At 39.3% G+C, this 21800-nt stretch overlaps 1 protein-coding gene across 2 annotated transcripts; it reads right to left on the bottom strand.

Moving 5' to 3' along the window:
- Positions 1-2160: 2160 nt before the first annotated feature.
- On the bottom strand, positions 2161-21355 carry LOC126071561 (guanylate-binding protein 2-like). Of its 2 annotated transcripts, XM_049875754.1 has the most exons (11): positions 21110-21355; positions 16701-16910; positions 16056-16183; positions 14495-14604; positions 11936-12132; positions 11362-11604; positions 8481-8761; positions 6883-7095; positions 4694-4796; positions 3990-4183; positions 2161-2512 (listed from the first exon to the last, which is right to left on the bottom strand). In XM_049875754.1, the coding sequence occupies exons 2-11, from the start codon at positions 16888-16890 to the stop codon at positions 2399-2401; spliced, it is 1773 nt and encodes a 590-aa protein (XP_049731711.1). In that variant the 5' UTR covers positions 16891-16910; positions 21110-21355; the 3' UTR covers positions 2161-2398. The 2 variants fall into 2 exon arrangements, with proteins under 2 accessions (XP_049731711.1, XP_049731712.1); XM_049875755.1 differs by lacking the exons at positions 16056-16183; positions 21110-21355 and having other exon boundaries at positions 16701-16787.
- Between the last annotated feature and the right edge of the window lie 445 nt (positions 21356-21800).

Consider the following 21800-nt stretch of genomic DNA (forward strand, 5'->3'; position numbering starts at 1 on the left):
GCAGCTACCCGCCCAGTTGACTGGAAAAGACCCATATTTACACAATATTTCCCAAGAAAGGTGATCCAACCAAATGCGGAAATTATCAAACAATATCATTAATATCACATGCAAGCAAAATGTTGCTGAAGATCTTTCAAAAGCGTCTGCAACAGCATATCAACAGGGAATAGCCAGAAATTCAGGCCAGATTCAGAAGAGAATGTGGAACCAGGGATATCATTGCTGATGTCAGATGGATCCTGGATGAAAGCACAGAATACCAGAAGGATGTTTACCTGTGTTTTATTGACTATGCAAAGGCATTCGACTGTGTGGATCATAACAAATTACAGATAACATTGAGAAGAATGGGAATTCCAGAACACTTAATTGTGCTCATGAGAAACCTGCACATAGATTGAGACACAGTCATTCAGACAGAACAAGGGGATACTGAGTGGTTTAAAGTCAGGAAAGGTGTGCATCAGGGTTGTATCCTTTCACCATACCTATTCAATCCGTACGCTAATCAAATAATCCGAGAAGCTGGACTACATGAAGAAGAATGGGTGCCAGGATTGGAGGAAGACTCATCTGTGTTATTCAGACGGCACAACCTTCCTTGCTGAAAGTGAAGAGGACTTGAAGCACTTACTGATGAAGATCAGAGACCACAGCCTTCAGTATGGATTAGACCTCAGCATATAGAAAATAAAAATCCTCACAACTGGACCAAGAGGCACATCCTGAGAAGATTGACGTTGTCAAGGATTTGATTTTACTTGGCTCCACAATCAACACCCATGGAAGCAGCAGTCAAGAAATCAAAAGATACATTGCATTGGGCAAATTGGCTGCAAAGGACCTCCTTAAAGTGTTGAAAAGTAAAGATGTCACTTTGAAGACTAAGGTACCCCTGACCCAGCCATGGTATTTTCAATCGCATCATATGCATGTGAAAGCTGGATGATGAATAAGGAAGACAGAAGAAGAGTTGATACCTTTGAATTGTGGTGTTGGCAAAGAATATTTAATATACCATGGACTACCAAAAGAATGAACAAATCTGTCTTTGAAGAAGTACAAACAATGCTCCTTAGAAGCGAGGATTGCAAGACTGCGTCTTACATATTTTGGATGTGCTGTCAGGAGGGATCAGTCGCTGGAGAAGGGCATCATGCTTGGTAAAGTAGAGGGTCAGATGAAAAGAGAAAGACCCTTAATGAGATGGATTGACACAGTGGCTGAAACAATGAGCTCAAGCATAACAATTGTGAGGACAGTGCAGGACCAGGCAGTAAGTATTTCATTCTGTGGTATGTAGGGCCGGTATGAGTCGGAACCAACTTGACGGCACCTAACAACAACAACAACAATATATAATGCTACAAGAACAGTAAAAACAAACAATAATTTACAAGTGGGTACATAGGTAGATATGTAAGCTGAATAGATGGGGGGGTGGCGTATGGGTATACACCCATATGCATATATAGGTTTGGCAGTAGATGTTTCTGTGTATATATTTGTATGTGTTGCAAATATATCCATGTACGTAATAGAGCACACAGGGGGCACAGTTATGAAAACTTAGCCATAACCAAACACCTCGAGGGGCCTGAATTACTGGGCTTGAGGGCTAGGGACCATAGTCTCACGGGCCATCTAAGCCAACTGGCATAATATAATCCATAAAGACAATGTTCTAAATCCTATTTTGGTGAGTAGTGAGTAGGGTTTTAAAAGTTTGCCAGCCAACATCTAAGATACAGCTATTGGTCTCTTCCAAACTGGTGCAAAGAAGAGTGAAGAAAACCACTCAAGGAAACAATTAGTCCAAGTGACTAATGGACCATACAAACCACAGCCTCCTGTAGCCCAAGACCAGAAGAATTAGATGGTGCCAGGCTACCACTACTGACTGCTCTCACCGGGATCACAGTAGAGAGTCCTAGGCAGAGTGGGAGAAAAGTGTAGAAACAAAACTAAAATTAACTAAAAATAAAAAAGATCAGACTTACTGGTCTGATAGAGACTGGTGGAACCCCTGTGACTATGGCCCTTAGACACCCTTCAAACTTGGAACTGAACCCTCTCCGAGTTCAGTGAAACAATAGGCAGGCCTATAAAGTGAACAATAACACCAGTGAAGAAGGAGTTCCCCAGAACACTCAAATATATGAAACTGAAAGGGTAGCATTTATTCAAAAAACAAGTTCAGAAGGCAGGAAGGGGCAGGAAAGCTGGGTGAATGGAAATGGGGAGCCTGGGGTATCAACTGGGCGAGCGCTGAGAAAAAGAAAAGTACAAGCATGATTACTTCAAGTTTAGTGTCAATTGTCTGATCTGAAGTTGCTCATTTGACTTATGCTGTGGGGAGAAGGAACTAGAGAAGGAAACTCTGTTCTTTAGATTTTTAGAGTATGATACACTGCGAGCCCCTCTGACTGCGTCTCTGGATAGACTCGATTTCGTTTTGAAGTTTCTTGCTCTCCTTCGCAAATCCTTCCTCGAGAAGTCGTTGCTGTTCCTAAAAAGGGAAAGCAGTGACTGAAACTCACAGTGTATATATATATTATATATATATGTCACTGAAACTCATACAACATAAAAGTTGTCCCATAATTGACAAATTAGTTCCCCTTTCAGAACTTACATTAACCCCTCAATAGCTTTTGACACTTGTTCTTGAAAATCTTTCCTCCCTTAATTTCCATGGTATCACTCTCTCCTTAGTCTTCTATCTCTGCCATTGATTTTTCTGGGCCTTCTACTCTTGCTTCAGAAATGTTCCTGTCTTATAGTTTCTGAAATATTAGTCAATATTTCATTCTTGGGTCCCTTCACCCATATTTGACACAATCTTTGTGGAAAAGCTATCACTTTTTTTTTTTCCTTTTTTTGCTTCAAGTCTCATCTATACAGTGTAGAATTTAGAAAGGGAAGAAGGATGGGTAAAATCCAGAATTGTGGAAAATGTCTAATCAAGGAATTAAGTACAAGTCTCCACAATTTTGGTGTGATGAGATCAGGCCTGCAGTGGCCCATACTGCAATTCTGGCTCAACATAGAATCGGAGTTGGGCCTGGAGACCAGGAAGGTACTGGCAGACTGAGCACTTAACCAGTGTGGGTAAGTACTTAGATGGTAAGGGGGTCTTCCTACTCATTAGGGCACATACTGAGATAAAGTCCTACCAGGTATGACAGAAACAAAATCACTTTGGACTCCCCTCAGTAGGAAAACCTGGCTGAATATTTTTCCAGGGGGTATGACCCAGAACGGAAACCCTGGTGGCATAGCGGTTAAGTGCCATGGCTCTTAACAAAGAGGTTGGCAGTTCGAATGCACCAGGCACTCCTTGGAAACTCTATGGGGCAGCTCTACTCTGTCCTATACGGTCGCTATGAGTCGGAATTGACTCGATGGCAGTGGGTTTGGTTTTGGTTTTGGAGATGACCCAGAAAAGTTACTTGTCTCTCATGAAATTACAATTTCCTCACTTGAAAAATGAAAATATAATAGTATCTGTGCCATTAGGTGAGGAATTAATCACGGAATGCAGGTAAAGTACTTTGTTCAGTGCCTGAAAACTAATAAAAAAACACCAAACCTGTTGCTGTTGAGTCGATTCCAACTCATGGCAACCCTATATAGCTACTGTTTATTATGTAGTGATACAGCAAAGAAGGAATTTTATCCTGCAAAATCCTGGGGCAGGGGGTGGGGAGAAAAGTTTTGCACTAGATAACCAGAAGACAGATGAGCATACATATGAGGTGAGAAAAAAACCCATAGAACTAGACTTGCTCTTCTGTTTTTAGAAGTCCTTGGGTGGCACAAACAGGCCTTTATAATCAGAGATGGGCACCTATAGAAACACAAAGGAAATGCAAGTACAGTAGGACTTCTAGCCTGGAAAGGCCTTTCTTGTGGATGTTCACCCCTTCACTGGGTTTTTGACTCAGCACAGTGGAAGAGAAAATTTAGATTGCACAGTGGAATACCTGAAGTTTCAGAGCTATAGTTCTCTCTTGCTCTTCCAGTAGCTGGGCCCTGTCCCTCTCCATCTTCTCAGTCAGTTGTCTCACATGTTCCTGATAGCTCTTTTCTTTCTGTTCCATCATCTGCTCATTCTTCTTTTGCATTTCTTCCAGCATTTTGTTTGCAGCCTCTGCAGATTCAGCCTTTATACGTTCCACTGAGGAGGAAAAAAAAATGTAGAGAAATATGAAGATTGAATTTTTATGCTTTTCATTCTTTGTGTGTGTGTGTGTGTGTGTGTGTGTGTTCTTATGTCATGGAGAAAACTCTTGTGGAAAATTTTGCACTGGATAACCAGAAGACAGATGACCATACACATGGGGTGAGAAAAAAATCCCATAGAAGAATGATACTTGCTACTCTGTTTTTAGAAGTTCTGAGGTGGTGCAAATTTAAGCACTCGACTACTAGCTGAAAGGATGGCAGTCCCAACCCACCCAGCAGCTCCTCGGGAGACAGGTCTGGTGATATACTTTGGAAAGGTCACGGCCTTGAGACCCTATGGAATAGTTCTACTCTGCACACATGCCATCGCCACAAGTTGTAATTGACTCGACAGAAAACAACGTTCTTTCTCTGTATTGATGATTCCAGGTGGTCCGACATAGTTAACCTTATCATTTCTTGGGCTTTCCATCTACCTACAGTGTTTTCAGCTTGTCCTCACCTTCAATTTCTTTTTCCTTTTCAGTCAGTGACTGATCAGTCCTTAAAAGTGCATCAGCCACATCCTCTTTGGATTCCAAGTACTTCCTCATTGTCTCTTCTGCCTAGTGATGCAGAAGTTAGAATCAGGAAATGGAGCCTATGGGTTAAAGCAAATCTCTGCAATATGCCTGTTAATTCAATTCAATTTTACCACCCATATGACAACTCATTTTAGAATTTGAATAGCACTTCAAACTTAACATCTAAGACCCAACTCTGGATCCTCCTCCAACCTGCTCCTTTTGTAATCACCCCAATTTTAGTAATTAGTAACTCTGTTCTTCCAACTGTATGGTTACAAACCTGACAGTCATCCTCGATGCCTTTTTTCTCACATGTTCCACCAATAATCATCAGCCAATTGGTAGGCTTAAGCTTTAAAATATAACCGGAGCCCATCACTTGTCACCCACGCCACAAAACTCCAAGGCATCATCATTTCTTGCCTGGACAATTCTAGCAGCTTCATCGCTCATCTCCCTGCTTCCGCTCTTCCTCCCTTATAGTCCATTCCACACAGAACACCCAGAGTTATTCTACAGTATTTTAAGTCAGTCACATCACTCTTATGCTCCAAACCCTCTATTGACTTTCCAAATCATTTCAAATAAAATTCAAAAGGTTTTTCAGTGGCTTCAAGGCACTGCCTTGTCTGGCCTCTGGCCTCTGGCCTCTAACCACTTCTCGGACCTTTTCTCCTGTCACACCTTTCTTTATCTACTGCTCTCCTGCTACATCAGCTTTTTTTGCTATTCTTAGAATATAAGCCAATTTCTTCTTCTGGGCTATTTCCTTTTGCTGTTCACTTTGTTTGAAAGTTTCTCCCCCTAGGTGTTCATTTGGCTCAGTCACTGCATAACTTCTTTGAAGATTCTGCTGAAATATTACCCCATCAACAGTGCCTTCTCTAGGAAACTACATAATAAAATGGCTCCACATTTCCCTCCTCTTTTGCCTTTAATCTGCTTCATTCCTTTTTAGAGTACTTTTTGTCACTGTGACAGTGATAGCTAGAGTATTCCTAGTAGCTCTTCTTTGTCTGTATTTAACAGCACCCTGACTTTTTTCCAACTGGGCACAATGCTGAAAAATGCCACATTTTCTACTCAACATTCCTTGTATCTGGGGTGCCCATTTAATTAAATTATGGCCAATGACATTTAAACACAGGTGTTATATGCTACTTCTCAGAAATCTCCTTAAGTCAAGTTAACTCACAGCCCTTTTACACTTTTGTCTTTCTGTCTTCTTTCCACTTGTAGTGTGGATCTAATGGCTGAAACTCTGACAGCCATCTTGGACCATAATGTGACCTTGAAGATGAAGGTCATGTCCTGGGACCAAGATGATTGTAGAGCCTTGTACCAACCCTGGACTCCCTCTTCCTTATTGTACAAAGAGAGAAAGAAATATCCATCTTTTTAAACAAACTGTTAGTTTTTTTTTTCTTTTCTTTTAAAAAAGCATGTTGCCAAACCTAATACTGAGTATACCAGCATGGAAGAGTAGTTAGGAGCACAGATTCTGAAGGCAGACTACCTAGGTTTGCATTACAGCTGCACCAGGCATTACTTGTGTGATCTTGGGCAAGTCCTTTCATTTCTGTGCCTCGATTGTCTCATTTATAAAAAGGGAATATTAAAAATATGTAACTTTTTTTTAACCCATGGGGACTGGTGTGAGGATTAAATAAGTTAATATGTAAAAATCTCTTAGCTTGGTTCCTGGCATGTAGTAAGCTTTACAGAAGTATTAAATATTGTCATTATTTTGTCTGTCAGCTATTTTTTGTTTATTGCCTGTGCCTACTTGTGAGAACAGGGCTTGGTCTATTTTGTTCACTATTCTATCCCCAGCAACTCGAAAAGTGTCCAGCATATAGATAGACCTGAGTAAAGAGTTGTCAAATGATTGGAGGAATAAATGAGTTAACGAATTCCACAGTCCTTGAGTGCTGAATCCCTACTTCCAAAGAGGAATCCCCTATCTGGCCCAAGGTAGAGTCTCTTATTGAATGAACCAGTGAATGGATGAACGAAAGGCAGAAACACTTCGTAGCAATCACAACGCCATCTTGCTTGTTCCCACCGGCGTTTGAAAGAGTCATCTCAGCAACTTCTCAGAAACAGTATCCAAAAGATTGTTTACCTCTATCCCCTTTCTGGGCACCTGGTTGTACTTGTTCTTCAGCTCCTGTTTCTTCTGAATAAAGAGACGATACCCTCCTGGCTTAGAAAATATCCCCTGCTTCACATCTTCTTCTAGAGGACCAAATATGTCCCGAAGTAAAGCCTCACAATAATCTGTGGATGCTTTTACATTCTGTTTACAGTAATCATCACGCTTGGCTTGTAACTGGTCCTGTGAGGTGATAAAGTAGCACAGAAGGCATAGTAAGCAATGAGGAAGATGTTGATCACACACAAACTATTGGGAAATGTTTCTCTGGCACAGACTGTGGCATCTAAATAGGTCCACATCCCTCACCTTGTCCTGAATCCTAGGACAGCCCTAAAAACTGTGCCTGGTAGAAAAATCTATCTACTTCCGTGTTTGTGATTACCCCTAGCTTCTCAGCATCAGGAAATAACTCTCAAACACTGACATTATTTCATATGAAACTTTTGTCTTTTCAAGTCTCTAATTTCAGTAGTAGTTCAGCGTACAAACGTAGGAAGCAGGCCTGTGTGAAGTTCCTGGTTCAACCACTTTGTGATTTTGTGACACTCGACATTTGTGAACTAAGGTTTTTTGTCTGTAAAATGGGTGAGGGGGTGGGTGTAATATCTACCTCATAGATTTCCTGTGTGAATTACATGTAGTGATGTAAACTATTAAGCCCAGTGCCTTTTCTGTAAGTGCTCAGTAAAGGGTAACTGATTATTCAGTACGTTCTTTAATAAGAGAATATACATGTTCTCAATACAGTGTAATGAAGGTAATGGTGATTGTACCCTAGGTTTTGTCAGTATTCAGAAAGCCTAATGGAATAGCATCTTCACCAACATTAAATCACTCACTAAATATTAAGCTTTTGCTTTAGGCTGAATGGATGTCATGTTTGCTACCTTGACCATCTATTTTCATTGGAACCTCTGAGGCAGGGATATATCCTCTGTAAAATCCTGCATTGCAAGCCAGGGGAAGGAGTGTCACTTGTCAAGGGGCCATTTGTCATGTAAAAATCCTTCCTTAACTTGGAAGGAGGTAGACTTAAAAAAAATATTCTGAAATAATATTCTTATGATTGGTTTCTCTTTCTTGGTTTTCAGAATTTTTAGCTAAGAGCAATGTAAAAAGATAAATTATTACGGTTTTTTAAAAAAATTGAATCCTCCTCCCAGATTATTAGTTGGGAACATGAATGTAATGTATCTTTGATTACTTTTGAAAGAGAAAATAAAGCACCCCTTTATAATTTTTTTTTTATATAATTAATTTTGAATAATTTAGTTATTTGTTTAAAATATGCTATCCAGGGTAGGGGAAATAGCAAAAGGGGATTTTTATGAAGAATGTGGCCAACTATGGTACCATTCTCTACAGGACAATAGCAAAAAAATTAAAAAAAACAGCCCCAAAAATCCATTGCTGTTGAGTTGATTCTGACTCATAGTGACCCTATAGAATAGAGTAGAATTGCCCCGTATGGCTTCTAAGGAATGGCTGGTGGATTTGAACTGCTGACCTTTCGGTTAGCAACTGAGCTCTTAACCACTACGCGACCAGGACAATAGCAAATGTACCCCTAAATCCTTCTGAAATTTTTGGTCCACATCCTTGAAGGAGCTCTTGATGAAGATCTCGATGGCCTCTCTCTCACTGGCCCTGTGCAGGTCCAGCAGCTCCTGGAGGGTTTCTGTGGGCAGCTGCACCTTCTGGCCCATCTGCTGATCATAGTGGGCAATGGCCTTTTGCACTGCAGCTGAGTTCTCTATCTGGGCCAAAGCCAGGACTGCATTCTCCATGCAGGGCAGATCCCCGCTGCTGATGGCATTGACATAGGTCAACACCAAGCTCTCCAGGCCTACAGAAGGGAACAAAACTGGTGACTGTCAGTTGGTGGGAGGGAGGAGAACAACCTGTATTCTGTTTAGTCCTGAGAATGTAAATTTAGGTATCTCTAAAAAAACTACTATTCCGTATACCTTTTAACTGTTACAAGTTAATAGTTTAAAGAATTTTTCTGAGAAAGTATACTGATGGAAAATTTGTGAGCCTCTAAGTCTAGAGGCATTTAAAGTTTTTGTTTCCTCTTCCTCCCTCTCTTCCAAAAGAAATTATTGAAATATATGATCAGGATGAGATTGTTTTTGCCAAGATATTAGGCCTTTGTCTTTTGTTAGCCTTTCTCTCTCTCCCTCCACTCTCCTCTTTTTCCTTACTCCCCTTCCTCCTCACTTCTAATTTGTGAAAAGGGTCATGCAGAAGACTTGGCTTTCCTTTTGTGGTGCAGGCCACTAGACATGTGTCTGGCCTAGGTAAATGGGTGTTCTTGGATATCCTCTCATCAGAGCTGCATGTAGAGTGATCAGCTCATCCCGACTGGCCCTGGATTTTGCTGGGTTTAGGACTGAAATTCCCACATCCTAGAAAAATCCAGTCTTGGGCAAACGAGAATGGTTGGCAACCCTACATATGGTAGTTCTTTGGAACTAATTTCTGGGCCTTTCTGTCTCATACCACATCCTCACCCTTTTTTATGGTTGTAAGTTCCATTTATATGGATGATTTCCAAATTTTATTTCCTGCTCTGCCTTCATTTTTTAGGCTTTAGATGTTGTATATTTAAATTCCTTCCTAATATCCCTTCCTTTCTATATCAGAAGAAACTAAATATTAAAAAATCCAAGTCTGTACAACTTCATTTACCCTGAAAAACTATTCCTCCTCCAGATTTTCCTACCTTGGTAAATAATACAACCAGAGAAGGAGGTGCTCAAGCCCCAACCCTGGAATCAGGCTTGATGCTTCCTTCCCTTTAATCCCTATATTTCATCCATCATCAATCCTTACGGATTTCACATCCAAAATATGTGTGGAATCTGTATTTTGCCATCTTCACTGCTATAACCTTACCCAACACTTGCCTGTCTATTGTTGGACCATTGTAAACAGAATCCATCTTTTAATTCATTCCCTTACATGCGTACAAAACACTATCTACAAAATACTCAGAGGAATACTTTTAAATACAATAGATAATTTACCTCTCTGCCTAATCTTCTTCAATATCCTCCCGTTAAGCTTCGAATAAACTCTAATCTCCTCCAAGTGATCCCCCAGGCCTTTCAAGAGCTGTTCCCTGCATGTTTCTGGAATCATGCTCCACTCTTATTCACTCTACTCTTGTTCCAATCACATTGTCTCTTATTTTCTTGAAATTGCAAAGTTCTTTCCTGTCTCAGTAGCTTCTCGTATAATATCCCCTCTGTCTGCAAAGCTATTGCTCCCTGTTCTTCTTCTGGTTAACTCCTACCGATTTTTAAATTCTCATGTTAAACATCACTTTTACAGACACGTATTCTCTATCCTTGAGCCTAACTTATATCCCATCTGCCCAGACCCCCTTATTCTCTCATACCAAAAGCAAACCAAACTCATTGCCTTTGAGTCCATTCCAACTCTCAGAAACCCTAAAAGACAGAGTAGTACTAACCCATAGGGTTTTCTTGGCTGTAATCTCCATGGCAGCAGATTGACACATCTTTCTGTGCAACTAGTGGGTTCGAACTGTTGACCTTTCGGTTAGCAGTCAAGTGTTAACCACTGTACCACCAGGGCTCCCATTACTCTCTCATAACGACATATTATTTTGATTCATTGTGCTTATCACCATTTACCATTATGCATTTTTAAACTTTTTTAAGTACCTTTTTATTCCTATTATTCTGGAATGAGGATAGGAATCACATTTCTTTTATTCACCATTATACCCAGTGGTTGGTACAGTGGTTATTACATCCCAGGCATTCACCAAATAGTTTTTAATTGATGGATAAGAGAATTGCACTGTTAGTGGCAAAGCCTGACACTGACATATATAATTATAATGCATTTGCCTTTTCCTGCCTTTGTCACCCTGTATAGATTTCCTGGAAGGATATTTCATAAGTGAGGAGCTGAGAAGTTGATATAGTAAGTTACTGTGACAGAATTGAAGTCTAATTCTTTTCCCTTTTTCACCTTACTATTATGAATTTTAGATGACCCTAGAAATAGTTTTATCTTTCTATACTAACTTCTCAGCTCCCCATTTATATTAGATGACCCTAGAAATAGTTTTACAGGAGCCATGGTGGTGTAATGGTTAAGAGTTCAACTGCTAACCAAGAGGTCAGCAGTTCAAATCCACCAGCTGCCCCTTGGAAACCCTATGGGGCAGTTCTACTCTGTCCTATGAGGGTTACTATAAGTCAAAAATGACTTGATGGCACCTAACAACAACAACAACAGAAATAGTTTTAGTTCCAAGGTAAATTTCATAAATGCGATCCTTGTAGTGTGTTTTCCTTGGCATCAATGGTCTGTACACTTGTTGGAAGTGGTCCTTATGCCCCCCTCTTTTATCCTGTAAAAGGGGCAGAGGAAAGTTCAGGTAACGAGTGAGGAGAGAGAGAGACTCACGAGGTCCATTGACTATGATGTTGCCTGAAAGAGTCTTGGGCTTGGAATGGCTGAAGATGTAGGAACAGAACTCCATAACTTGTTCTACAAACTCAGGGTTCAGCTCTCCCTCCTGGAGCTGCTCGAGTTTAATAAGGTACTTCCTCTGAGCAGGCCGGTCAAAGATGAAGCACTTTTTCTTGGGGAAGAACTTTCGGATGCATAATCGAGGATAATTAAAGTTTTGGGTTTTTTGATCAGTACCTGTGGGAATAAAAATTAGAAGTAGTACAACTTCAAGCTAATTACTACAAATAATTGATTCCTCAATGTCATAACTTTTACAAGCCTATGTAAGGAAATAAAATTCAGCTAGGAACAGAAATTAAAAAAAAGGAATGGGGGTAGAGAACGAAAAGTCTTTCTCCAAGGAGAGAAATATGATCTAATTAACTTAGCCAAGTGATGTTTTCCCACTATCTAGCACAACTGCCAGGGAAGCATGGTTAAGAAAATCTAACTTTCAGCACCTATACAGAAATGGTCATTTTTGATATTGTTATCTGTTTGTTACCCAAACATCAGTTCCAGGAACCTTTTTTTAGCTTCAGTGAAAGCTCCAGGTACTCGTCAGCAGTGATGGGTTGTCCATCTGCTTCCAGCTCCAGGGAGAAATCTCTCAGAGTCCACACGAAGGCTGGAAAGAAGCTCACAAAGTCAGCTGAGTCATCAACCTCACTATTTTCAGGTGAGGATTTTGCTCTGATTCGATCTGTCAGCTCAGTCACATAGCTGAGATGTTAACTTAGGAAAAGTGCAGAAAATCAGTGGCATTTTAAGGCTATATTTACTTCCAATGCTTATCTGAAACAACTTGTTTCCTCTTCATTATCTTATTCATTCAGTCCACAAACATTTTTTGAGCACCTTTATGAACCAGGCATTGCTCCAGGAACTAAAAATATTGCAGTGCATGAGTCAATGCTACCATCATAGAGCTTACAGTCTAATGAGGAAGACAGGCAATAAGCAAGTAAATAAAAATGTAATAAAAATCAGATGTTGATACCAACTGTCTTGAAGAAAAACAAACCAGGCTGAAGGGTTAGAGGGTAACTACGTGTGCATCTGCATTTGGTGTTGGTTTATGTAGTCGTCCAGATATTCCTCTCTGAGCTGATGTTTGCACAGAGATCTAAGTGAATGGAGTGACGCATCCACACAGAAACCCACTGAAGGAGCATCCCAGGCAGAGGTAAAAGCACTTGCAAACTGTGAGATAGGAACTAACTTAGCATGTTCAATGTATAGCAAGAAGACCAGTGAGGCTAAGACAGATTCTAAAAAGAGACAGCAGACAGACCATGTAAGACCTGGAAGCCATAGTAAGGGATTTAAATTTAATGGGAAACTCTTTGGGGGGGTGGGTTAAGAGAGCATATAGTCTGATATATTATTTTAAAAGATCATTATGGCTGGTATAGCATCTATAAGAAGTAGGAGTATAAACAGGGAGAGCAATTAGGCAATTTAGGAGGCAATACAGATGAGAGATGATAGATGGCTTAGCTTAGGGTTATCATAGAGGAGGTTGTGAGAATTGGCCTGGGGAAATTTTTTGAAAGTGCTGCTTACAAGACTTGCCAATTGATAGTTTCTAGGGTATAAGGAAAGGCACCATTCAGGATGATTCCAAAATTTTGATCATCACCCAGGTGATGATGTGGGAACCTACTGTGATGAGGAAAACTGGGAAAGAATGGGCTTGTACAGGAAAAGTAAGAATTCTGTTTTGTATATATTAAGATTGACATCTAATGGATCTAAATGAGGTAATGAGAAGTTGCTGTATATACGAGTTTAAATCTCATTATAATTGAGAGCAGGGGTTATGACTGGAGATATAAATTTCATGGTTATTGACATTTAATTGATACTGAGCACCTTGGGACTGGAAGAGTTGAGAAGAAGCCCCAAAACTAAAGAGCTATAATACTTTTTTTTTTTTTTTTAAACTTAGAGACCAAGAAAAGGAAGAGGATGAAAGGGTATAGCTAATGAAGAAGGTGGAAAATTAGAGAAATTTGCTATTCTACTGCAACAATGGTCTCAAACATAGCAACGATTATGAGAATGGTGCAGGACTGGATGGTGTTTTGTTCTGTTGTACATGGGGTCGCAGTGAGTCAAACCAACCGGACGGCACCTAACAACAAAAACAATATGGTATTCTAGAAGACAAAATAATCAAGCATTTTAGAAGGGAAGAAGAGATCATTTTTTCAAATGATGTTGAAAAAGCAAATAAGATGAGGACTGAGACCTGCTCATTCGATATGGAAACATGAAGGTAACCTTGACAAAAAAGCTAATTTCATGGAATGCTTGAAAGTGAGTTTGTGGAAATGGGTGAAATTGTTGTTAATGACTAAGACTAGGTAATACAGGGAGGTGAAAGGAAAGGTAGTGTGGAAATAATGGAACTGAGAGATCAAAATGTTGGATGAGTGTATATTGGCTGCTGAAGTCTCTAGAAAGACAGTGAACTAGGAGCTAAAACTCTTTAACAAATGAGGGGTATGTTTATTGAGATGACCGCAACAAAGAAGGGTCATATAATCTGGGGGCATGTGCTTCAAAGTAGCTTTTCTTTTTCTTTGGGAGTAGAAAGAGAAATTATATGAAAGCTGTAATAAGGAGTACATATGACACCTAACTCATTTCTGGGACCTGTGAAATGCAAGGTACAGAGAAAAAATCAGCATTTGAGGCCCCTTGATGGGCCTGCAAGGGAAACAATGTTGGCAGGGGACAGCCAGGTAACAGTTAAAAGGAAACATTTAGAGAAAATGATAAGGATATAGTGATTTTGTTGAACTGAGAACATAAATTCTAGAGGACTTTGAGTGTTTGGAGTTAGAGGGGAGATTAAATCATACAGGGGATGTACAGACTGTTGTATAGATGAGGATAATGTGTGACCAGGTAGGTTTGGATTTCTTAGGGTGATTGAGGTATACTGGAATGTTGAGAATAATGTGATTCATTATGGAAAGAACTTATGAATTCTGTAGTTGTCCACCTCTATAGCTGGTGAAAAAATGAAGCCACTCCTTTCTAGATTTAGTGCTATTCAGGAGCACAAAAAGGATACTGCAGTTGGTCCATGGCCTGCTGGTTGATGGTTCCCATGCTATTGTACACAAAGGTGCTGCTCAGTAGTATCGCCAAAGCAAAGATCCAGGAGTCATTTTGGTTGTCTCCCTAGAAGTCAGTGCAGAGACCACATAGAAGAGTGACTAAGAGCATGTTCTTTCAATTCAGATAGACCAAGTTCGAACTCCAGCTATTCCTCACATTACATGTGAAAACTTAGGTAAATCATTCCCCTATGTATTATTTATTTTCCATCTGTACAATGAGTTCTTAACATTCAATTTACAGTATTGAGAAATTTAAATAATGTATTGTATATAATTCTTATTGTATATAATTCATTGTCCAGCTTGAATTAAATGAATTATATACATTATTTAAATGAACAATGAATAAGGAAGACCGAAGAAGAGTTGACGCCTTTGAATTGTGGTGTTTTTGAAGAATACTGAATATACCATGGACTGCCGAAAGAATGAATAAATCTGTCTTAGAAGAAGTACAGCCAGAATGCTCCTTAGAGGCAAGGATGGTGAGACTGTGTCTTACATACTTTGGATATGTTGTCAGGAGGGATCAGTCCCTGGAGAAGGACATCATGCTTGGCAGAGTAGAGGGTCAGCGGAAAAGAGGAGGACCCTCAATGAGGTGGATTGACACAGTAGCTACAACAATGAGCTCAAGCATAACAACGATTGTAAGGATGGCTCAGGACCGGGCAGTGTTTCGTTCTGTTGCGCATAGGGTCGCTATGAGTCGGGACCGACTCGATGGCACCTAACAACAACATTGTATATAAAGGCATACCGGTGTGTTAAGAACATAAGTACTTAAAAGTGGTGGCTATTATGATCAGCTACTATTAAAACATGTCTCCTGAACTTAGATGTCACCCTATTCCATTCCAATGACACATCATAGTAAAGAACTTTTTAGACAATTGTTAAAACATGCTATTTTAGCAATATTTTTTTAGCCCAAGACTTGTAAGAGTCATAATGTATCTTCCTTCATAAACTAAGATGTTGTCATCAGAACTTACACTTTGACTTGTTTTCTTACTAATAGTTCTGCTATGGATAAAACTGCTCTTACTATCTCTCTGTGTCCCCGTGGTGAAACGTCAGGCATGTTTATAAAATGTCTAATCAGGTTTAGTGGTGCTTTCAGCAGGCTCAACAAAACATTTTGCTATGATATATATGAAAGACACATGGCTAAAAATGTCATTAGTCATTAGTTTATGGACTGGATAACCTAATTAATTGACCTTATTATCCTCTCCTCATATTTGTGCTGTGGGGTTCAGGGTACATGGTATGCCCTGACTCCCAAATGAGTACTTTATGCTGAGAGGTTATGTTTACTTTTCTCACACATAGCTGGCTTTAGTTGGCTAATGACTTAGATCCTAGGTCAAACTTTCACTGCTACCAAGTAAAGGAAAAGAATAATATATTGATATGATCAACTGAAACCATAAATCAACATTCGGGGAGTGATAGTGCAGGGAGGGCTACATACCTGCCATATGTGGAATTTAAAAGATTTGTGTTTACCTTCTCTACATCTCCCAGGCCCTCAGTGTCAAGCAGAACTAGGGTATGGTTTGGCATACTGGGATGAGGCACACACCACATCCAAATTCCCTTGGTGTGAGACTGCACTGTGGAGCCCAGGGAGAAGCCTGCAAAGGGGAAATGAGGTATTTTGGAACGGAGTTTTAATAGAAGGTGGTTCTGGATATTGACATAAAACTTAATGTAGTGAAGGTTAGAAGATACAACTGAAACCACAACCAATATTGATCTTAATTGCAGAGAATAGTGAAATTAGGATACTCAATACAGGTTGAAACACATTACCTTAAAGATCAGTGCAAGCTTCCTGTTACTACATGAAAATGTTAGCAAATACCTTAGAGTTCATTTTCATGTACATTAATTTTTTTTATTACTGCTTTATTCTATTCAGGAAAGATATATTTATATTGTTAAAAGGGGAAACAAAAGCAATGCATGAAGCAAGAATGAGCTGACTCATCCTCCCAAACAGAGTGAAGATAAAAATTTCAACTGTGGACCTAAAGTTAGCTTTCAATATTCATCCCACCTCTAAACTTTCTCCCTTACATCCCAGTATTCAACGTTGGGTAGCGTAAGTGATCAGAAAGTACTAGGAAGAGCTTTGGTGGTGCCACTTACCTTTTTTCTTCCCAGCCAGCTTGTTCATCAGGTAGGATTTACCTGTGCGGTAGAGGCCCACAATAGCCACCACCACAACGGGCTGCGTAACTGCAGACAGGATCTTCAAAGCTTCCTGATCAGCCGTCAGTTTCCCATTAATGTTCTCAATGAGGCACACTGGGCCTGGCATGTGGACCTCTGAGGCCATGTCCACGGTGTTACCTTTGTCTTCAAGGGAAGAGATGGAATGGAATACAGTTTCTAGACAGTTAGCTGAGCTAAAACATTACAATATGGACAAAATTTTTGTTTTCTGTTCTTGAATTTTGTTCCCTGTTCCAGTTTTAAAACTACCTTGTGGCACACCTGGGTGAGGTTTCATATTATATTGATGTAAAGTGTGTATCATTTCAAATTAGATTGTTATAAATTTAGGATGTTAAATGTAATCTCCATGGTAACCACAAATAAATTATCTCAAATATATACATAGACAGAAATGAGAAGGGAATCAAAATAGTGCCTTGCAAAAATCAAATAAATACAAAAGGAGGTAATGAAAGAAATCAAAAGAACAGAAAATGTATATGACCCACAGAAAACAAATAGCTAAATGGCAAAAACTTTCTTATTATTACTTTAAATGTAAATGGATTAAACTCTCCAATCAAAAGGCAGCAATTAGCAAAAATGATTAAAAAACAAATAATCCAATTATACACTGTCTATAAGAGGCTTATTTCAGGTATAGAGACACAGATAAGCTGAAAGTGAAAGGATGAAAAAAAAAAAAAAAATTCTGTGTAAATAGTAACCAAAAGAAAGCTGGGTGGCTATAAGATAAAATGACTTTAAGTCAAAAACTTTTCCAAGAGACAACAAGAAGTATTATGTATTGATAGAAGGGTCAATTCATCAAGAAGATATAACAGTTATTTTTTTAATACCAGAGCCCCCAAATATATGAAGAAAGCAGTGGCAGAATTGAAGGGAGAAAGAGATGACAGTTCCACCATAATAGCTGGAAACTTCAATACACCACTTTTGCTAATGGACAGAACATCTAGAATAAAGGTCAATAAGGATGTGGAGGATTTGAAAAACACTAGAGACCAACCAGACCTAACAGACATATATAGAACACTACATTCAACAATAGCATAGTAGACCTTTTTCTCCAGTGCATACAGATCATTCTCTAGGACAGCCCATATGTTAGCAACAAATCAAGGCATCATCAATTTAAAAAGATTGAAATCATAGAAAGAATTTTTCTGATCACAACAGAATGAACTTTGAACTCAATTACAGAAGAGAAACTGGAAAATTCACAAATATGTGAATATTAAGGATACTCTTAAACAACAAACCAACAGGTCAAAGAAGAAATCACAAGGGAAATTAGAAAATACTGAGATAAGAATGAAAATGAAAGCAGGGCATATAAAAATATATGGGTAGTGCAACAAGTATGCAACAAGGAGTCTATAGCTATAAACACCTAGCTATAAAAGAAGAAGATTAAAAAAGAAGATCACAAATCAGTAATCAGAGTTTACACATTGAGAAACGAGAAAAAGAGTAGGAAACTAAGCCCAAAGCTAGCAGAAGGAAGGAAATAAGAAATATTAAAGCATAGATAGAGAACAGAAAAATAATAGACTCAATGAAACCAAAATTTGGTTCTTCGAAAAGATAAATAAAATTGACAAATCTTTAGCTAGACTAACAAAGAAGAGAGAAGATGCAAATAACTAAAATTAGAAATGAAAGTGGGGACATTATTACCAACCCAAGAAATAAATATGATTGTTAGAGAATTCTAGGACCGCTGTACACCAACAAATGAGATAATCCTCATGAAATGGACAAATCCCTAGAAACACACAAATTATTCAAAATGGCTCAAGAAGAAATAGAAAATCTCAACAGACCTACAATAAGTAAAGAGATTGAATCAGTAATCAAACACGTCCCAACAAAGAAAAGGCCAGGACCAGATGACTTCGCTGGTGAAATCTACTAAACATTTTAAAAAAATTCAAACCAATCCTTCCGAAACCCTTCCAGAGTAGGAAACACTTTCTAATGCATTCCACCAGGCTGAGAGAACCCTGAAACCAAAAGCCAGATAAAGACACCACAAGAGAAGAAAATTACAGACCAACATCCCTTAAAAATATAGATGAAAAATTCTCAACAAAATACTAGCAAACCAAATCCAAAGTCATATAAAAAGAAGTGTACACAATGGCCAAATTGGATTTATTGTAGGAAAGCAATGGTGTTGGAACACACCCAAATCATCCTAATACACCACATTACTAGAACAAAGAGAAGAGCTGATCATGAAAATTGATGCAGAAAATGCATTTGACAAAATCCAACACCCTTTCATGATAACAGCACTCAGAAAACTAAGAATAGAAGAAGAATTTCTCAACATGTTAAAAGCATTCATGAAAAATCTACAGCTAACACCTGAATGTTTTCTATATAAGATCAGGAACAAAACAAGAATGCTCACTTTTCCCATTGTCATTCAACATTGGACTGGAAATTCCAGCCAGAGCAATTAAGCGAGGAAACTATATAAAATTCATTCAAATTGAAATGGAAGAAATAAACTTATCTCTATTGAACAATAACATGTATAGAAAACTTCAAATATTCACCAGAAAGCTGTTAGAGCTTTAAACAAATTTAGCAAATTTATAGGTCATTAAAAAAAATAAACTCTTGCCATCGAATTGATTCCAACTCATAGTGACCTTATAGGACAGAGTGGAGCTACCCCATAGGGTTTCCAAGGAGTGGCTAGTGGATTCGAACTGCCGACCTTTTGGTTAGCAGCCGAGCTCTTAACCACTGAACCATCAGGACTCCAAGTGCATTTGGTTTTAATACAAGGTTATAATATCATCACGAAAAAATCAGTCGTGTTACTATACACTAAACCCAACTCAGTGCCGTGGAGTAGATTCTGACTCATAGCGACCCTATAGGACAAAGTAGAACTGCCCCAAAGAGATTCCAAGGTGCACTAGCAATTCAAAAAGGAAATTAAGAAAATGATTCCATTTACAGAGCATCTAAAATAATAAATACCTAGAAATAAATTTAACCGAAGAATTAAAAGTCTTTTGCAGCGTAAAGTAAAAAGCATTACAGAAAAGAAATAAAGACCTAAATTAATGGAAAAGATCCTTGGGCCCACACGTCCCGCCGGCCTCGGACCCGAAGGCCCTACGGCCGCGGAACCGGGGTCGACCGGGCACGGCGACCGGGAGGCGGTGGATTTTTTCTTCCCAGCACCACCCCCCCACCCCCGCCCGGCCCCATTCTTTCTTTCTGTTTCTTTCTTTCTTTCTTTCTTGCCCCCACCTCTCGGCCGCCGCCGCCACCCCATCATCCTCCCTCCTCTTCGCGGACTCCACTGGCTGGTAAATAAAAGGTTGGTGGTTGAAACCTACCAGTGGCTCTGAGGGAGAAAAGACCTTCTCCTGTAAAGATAATTTGAAATTTTTGATCGTTTTATTGATTTAGAAAGGAGTGAAAAGACTTCTATTAGTTACGCATTATCTTTGTGTTTTTATCTTGTGTCTCAACCCATTTTAACCTGAAGCGATCATGATATAACATTCGTTAGCTCTTTGAGATACAAACAAATACAGACTACAAGCACCCCAGTGTTTATCCTATGGAAAAAGAGCAAGTTGCTTCCAATAGAAAGTTGATTTTTACTGTCAGTAAAAACTCAATAACTACCTGACATGGTTTCACTGAGGGCTTATATGCAAAAGAATGCCAGTGCTGCCCCAACTGGGCTTCTTATCTATTCACTGGAAGATGGCAACAGGCTTTTTTTTTTTTTTAAAGTTATCAAGACCCATTTCCTATTTCAACAATGGCCCACAGGGACTGCTGGAAATGTAATGGCCTATTTGATTTTATAGCATGAGGCAAACCACCATTAAATGGGAATCAATCAATTACTGACTCAAAAAAAGCAACTGCTTAAAGGTTTTATAAGCTCCCAAATCACAATAACTTTTCAAATTATTATATAATGTTGCCTCTTTTTTGCAGATCCCAAGTGGCCTAACTTCTGTTTACCTAGAGCTATAAAATTTGGTAATAAAGGGAGAGATGGAACCTGAGCTTTACTGAGTAGGTTCTGTCAGAAACAAAGGCAATTTACAAAGGTGTCTAGAAAGAAATGAGTCTTGAAACATTCACGAATCTCAGTGTAGGCCATATCTCTGCTCGTGGCTAATACAACAGAAAGCACGGCAGTGGACACTTAACAGACATGCCACCTGCCTGGCGTTCCACATCCAGCTCAGCTGCAGCACATTTTGGGGGCCATCGTTTTAAAGAAATCTAACTGACCTTTACAAATTTCTCCCCACCCTGCCCAGCCTTACCTGGAGAAGAGATTCTTTAGAGCTGGAAATCAAGCTGCCTTAATGAGAAAGTCCTAAGTGTGCTTTCCTTCTTTCCCTTTCTTCTGAGTTTAGCTGCAGTGGTTTTCTGTCACTTTTCTCTTTCACTGGAAACTTGGGCTTTTATCTTACTCTTCCAATGTCCCAGGGCTTTCCAGATTTTCTTCTGAGCTCAGATGACTAAAAATAGACACAAAAGAGCCAGCTCTGCAAAGAAATCAGTTAACAGGAAACTGAAAGTACATAGTGAAAGGCGGTGACTCAACAACCATGAAAGGAATTGTGGGAACCCAGGGCGTGGGTCAGTACATGGTTTTGACACTATTTCTCAACTGTTATGGTTATTGCTGTTAGTTGCCTTCGAGTCTGTTCTCAAACTGATCCATAGGGTTTTCAAGGCCGTGACCTTTCAGAAGCAGTTCATCAGGCCTGTCTTCCAAGCTGCCTCTGGGTGGGTCCCAACTGCCAACCTTCTGTCTAGTAGTTGATTGTTTAATTGTTTGCGCTACCCAGGGACTCCATGTCTCAACTAGCACCTTCAAATTTTATTACTGGAAGAGAGCTTAGAGGCTGTTTGCAATTAAAAACAAAAGTCCATTGGATTGTTTTAAACATAATGACATTTTTTTCAGGTTTGGGGGCCAGTTGGAGAAAACTGGATGAGAAAGCCTCA

Source organism: Elephas maximus, chromosome 3, assembly GCF_024166365.1.
Source record: "Elephas maximus indicus isolate mEleMax1 chromosome 3, mEleMax1 primary haplotype, whole genome shotgun sequence".
Classification (NCBI taxonomy): Eukaryota; Metazoa; Chordata; class Mammalia; order Proboscidea; family Elephantidae; genus Elephas; species Elephas maximus.